The 4,411-nt window shown below is 49.3% G+C and overlaps 1 protein-coding gene across 1 annotated transcript; it reads left to right on the top strand.

The window, feature by feature from the left end:
• Positions 1 to 3,091: 3,091 nt before the first annotated feature.
• LOC144735486 (odorant receptor 131-2-like) lies at positions 3,092 to 4,114 on the top strand. The gene has a single exon (XM_078617885.1). It carries the CDS (start codon positions 3,092 to 3,094, stop codon positions 4,112 to 4,114), a length of 1,023 nt encoding a protein of 340 aa, XP_078474011.1.
• Positions 4,115 to 4,411: the final 297 nt, after the last annotated feature.

Genomic DNA, 4,411 nt, shown 5'->3' with positions numbered 1-4,411 from the left:
TGTCCATCCAATTCACGGAACCAGTAACCATGGTAGTTGAGTTATAAGAGTGACTTGCATTGCCCATAAACTAACATTGCTTATAGACTAATACTGCCCATAGACTAACACTGCCGATAGACTTACATTGCCCATAGAATAACACTGCCCATAGACTAACATTGGCCATAGACTAACATTGCCCATAGACTAACATTGCCCATAGACTAACACTGCCCATAGACTAAAATTGCCCATAGACTAACACTGCCCATAGACTAACACTGCCCATAGCCTAACACTGCCCATAGACTAACATTGCCCACAGACTAACATTGCCCATAGACTAACATTGCTTATAGACTTACATTGCCCACAGACTAACATTGCCCATAGACTTACATTGCCCATAGAATAGCATTGCCCATAGACTAACATTGCCCATAGACTTACATTGCCCATAGAATAGCATTGCCCATAGACTAACATTGCCCATAGTTTAACATTGCCCACAGACTTACATTGCCCACAGACTAACATTGCCCATAGACTAACACTGCCCACAGACTAACATTGCCCATAGACTAACACTGCCCATAGACTAACACTGCTCATAGACTAACACTGCCCATAGACTAACACTGCCCATAGACTAACATTGCCCATAGACTAACACTGCTCATAGACTAACACTGCTCATAGACTAACACTGCCCATAGACTAACATTGCCCATAGACTAACATTGCCCATAGACTAACACTGCCCATAGACTAACACTGCTCATAGACTAACACTGCTCATAGACTAACACTGCCCATAGACTTCCACTGCCCATAGACTAACACTGCCCATAGACTAACACTGCCCATAGACTAACACTGCCCATAGACTAACACTGCTCATAGACTAACACTGCTCATAGACTAACACTGCCCATAGACTAACACTGCCCATAGACTAACATTGCCCACAGACTAACATTGCCCATAGACTAACACTGCCCACAGACTAACATTGCCCATAGACTAACACTGCCCATAGACTAACACTGCTCATAGACTAACACTGCCCATAGACTAACACTGCCCATAGACTTCCACTGCCCATAGACTAACACTGCCCATAGACTAACACTGCCCATAGACTAACACTGCCCATAGACTAACACTGCCCATAGACTAACACTGCTCATAGACTAACACTGCCCATAGACTAACACTGCCCATAGACTAACATTGCCCACAGACTAACATTGCCCATAGACTAACACTGCCCACAGACTAACATTGCCCATAGACTAACACTGCCCATAGACTAACACTGCTCATAGACTAACACTGCCCATAGACTAACACTGCCCATAGACTAACACTGCCCATAGACTAACACTGCCCATAGACTAACACTGCCCAAAGACTAACATTGCCCATAGACTTACATTGCCCATAGACTAACATTGCCCATAGACTTACATTGCCCAAAGACTAACATTGCCCAAAGACTAACATTGCCCATAGACTAACACTGCCCATAGACTCACACTGCCCATAGACTAACACTGCCCATAGACTCACACTGCCCATAGACTTACACTGTCCATAGACTAACACTGCACATGGCATCGTTGAAGCTTTAAGCGCATGGGGTCCGTAAGGGGCTTGAGGCGTGACTCCAAGCGATGACGAGTGACGTTTTTGAGGTCATCAATGACGACCATTCTCGTGGCCCCTCCTCCCCCCACCTCTCCACCCCCCTCCCCCCACCCACCGTTCTAATATTTAAGAGGATTCGTGGTGCCGGTTGCAAAAATCAAGGCGTCGTGGGTTAGGTTCAATCGGACAAAATCACGCCGGTCATCATGGTCGTCTTCGTCGTCGTGGGCTGATGAACAAATTAGACTTTTAAAAAATATATTTTACACAAACAATCGTTGTGGGTTTCCAACACTTTATTTAATTCGACATTTTTTTTCCTCGACCCTCCTGTGAGTCGGTTCCACGGTGGATTTCATTTGTTTGGAGGGGGGTTATTTGCTCCGTTAGGCTCTGGAGTGAACGCGAAATACAAAAGACGATGTATTTGTTAGGGTAAGCTACTGGCGCTGTGCTGCACTTTAAAATCATCGTCTAGATTTGTTGCTGTGTTTAGTTTGTTATGCTTCCCACCGCACCTCCGATTAGCAAAGTTGGCTACGTGCGCTGCGAAAGAAATTCAACATACATACACTATACTACACACTACACTATACACTACAATACACACTACACTATAATACACACTACACTACACACTACACTATACACTACAATACACACTACACTATAATACACACTACACTATACACTACAATACACACTACACTACATACTACACTATACACTACAATACACATTGCACTACATACTACACTATACACTATACTATACACTACAATACACACTACACTATACACTACACTATACACTACAATACACACTACACTACATACTACACTATACACTATGCTATACACTAAAACATGATACACTACGATACACTACACTAAATTGAAAATTCTTTCTTTATAATTTTTTGTTACCTGTCACTTCCTCCGCACCTCCGATTAGCACGGTGGGCTATGTAGGGTGCGAAATAAGTTCAAGATAAGTACAGTAATTGTCCATGGCTATGCTACCCAAACTGTGGACCGTATAGTGAACCCATAGACTCATAGAGATGCATAGAAACCCGTAGTAACATAGAAAGTCATAGAGACTCTATAGTAAAGCCATAGACTCATACAGATGCGTAGAGACACACAAACCCATAGAGACACATAGAGACCCATCGAGACCATAGACTTAAACGCCACTGTGGCCTTCACTCCTTCAACTGAGGAGGAGGAACAGCAGCATCACGCGAACTCTCTCTCTCTCTGCTGAAGTCCTCTCGTTGTGGCAGTAGCAGCAGCAGCAGGACATTGGCATCGAGCTTCTGAAGAACAACAATAACGTCGCTGCTGGCACCACCACCATCACCACCACCGTCGTAACCGTCGCGCGAAAACGGAATAGAGTCTCTTCAGAAGGTCAATTCTTGTAGCCCGTTGCGCATTGGAGGTGCGAAAGAGACATGAACGCCTCTAGTCTCAACGCAAGCGCGCTGGCGTCACCACCACCGCCTCCTCAGCATGCCAACGCCACGGTTGCCACTTACTTACCCTACGGCCTGATCATCGACCTCATCAACGGCATCAACGCCTTCACCATGCTGCCGTCCCTCTGCTTCCTCGCCTGGATCCTCACCGCGATTCTGGGCACGCGCCTCCGCCACAACTACCGCCACGTCCTCTTCGCCAACCTGCTGCTCTGCGACAGCCTCTTCCTCATCTCCTCCGACACCGTCGCCATCCTCGTGTGGCAACGGGTGCCCATCCCCGCCGTGCCCTGCTACGCGTTCGTGCTCGTCGCGAGCGCCCTCAAGTACGCGGGCCTCCTCTGCGTCACCCTCATGTCCCTCGAGCGCTACGCCGCCGTCTGCCACCCACTGCGCTACCACGCCTGGTTCGACCGCCGCGTCGCCCTCGTCGCGTCGCTCGCCGCCGTCTGGAGCGGCTGCGCGTGGTCGCCCCTCGCACGCTTCCTCCTGCTCGTCTCAGGTGGCGTGCCGCTGCCCGCCAACGAGGCCGTGTGCGCCGTCGAATGGATCGAGGGGCTCATGCCCAACGCGACCGCGCTCTTGGCCCTGCGCGAGGCGACGAACGCGGCGGCGTTCGTGGCCAGCAGCGTCGCCGTCGCGTTCAGCTACGTGAAGGTGTTCGGTGCGGCGAGGCGCGTCGCCGCCGCTACCGCCACTACCACGGGTTCCGGCGGAGCGTCGAGGGCGCGCAACACCGTGGCGCTCCACTCGCTGCAGCTCGTCCTCTACATCTGCTCGCTGGGGAACTCGGCCGTGCTGGCGGTGGTGGGCGCTGCGATCGGAGACCCGCGCGCCTCCAGCGTGGCGCGTTCCGCGACGTACATGGCGCTCTTCGTTCTCTCCAGACTCGTGGCGCCCGTCGTGTACGGCCTGCGCGACAAGGAGATCCTTGGGCAGATGAAGCGGATGCTCGGCGTCATTCGGCCCGTCGAGGTTGCTCCGGCAGAGGTCGCCTGAACGAGTTTCACTTCGTATTCTTTGGGTCTTTTCGGTGAAGTCACGGCGATGGATTTTGACTGAAAGCTTTTGTGACTGCAGGAATTCACATTCTATGATTCTTTCGGTAAAGTCACGGCGATAGATTTTAACTTAAAGCTTCCGTGACTGAAGGAATTCATATTCTATGATTCTTTCGGTAAAGTCACGTAGATTGAAAAAATAACAATATAATAATCAAAGAAAGTGAATACAAATATCACGACGTTTCGATCGCAACACAAGCGGTCGTGATGACGGCAATAATTTTTTACTAAC

This window comes from Lampetra planeri, chromosome 55 (assembly GCF_965212315.1).
Source record: "Lampetra planeri chromosome 55, kcLamPlan1.2.h2, whole genome shotgun sequence".
In the NCBI taxonomy this organism is placed as follows: domain Eukaryota; kingdom Metazoa; phylum Chordata; class Hyperoartia; order Petromyzontiformes; family Petromyzontidae; genus Lampetra; species Lampetra planeri.
This window is presented reverse-complemented; position numbering and strand designations above follow the sequence as displayed.

Bases quoted from the DNA above. Each gene is read 5' to 3' on its own strand.
- LOC144735486 (XM_078617885.1), top strand. From the start codon at position 3,092: ATGAACGCCTCTAGTCTCAACGCAAGCGCGCTGGCGTCACCACCACCG.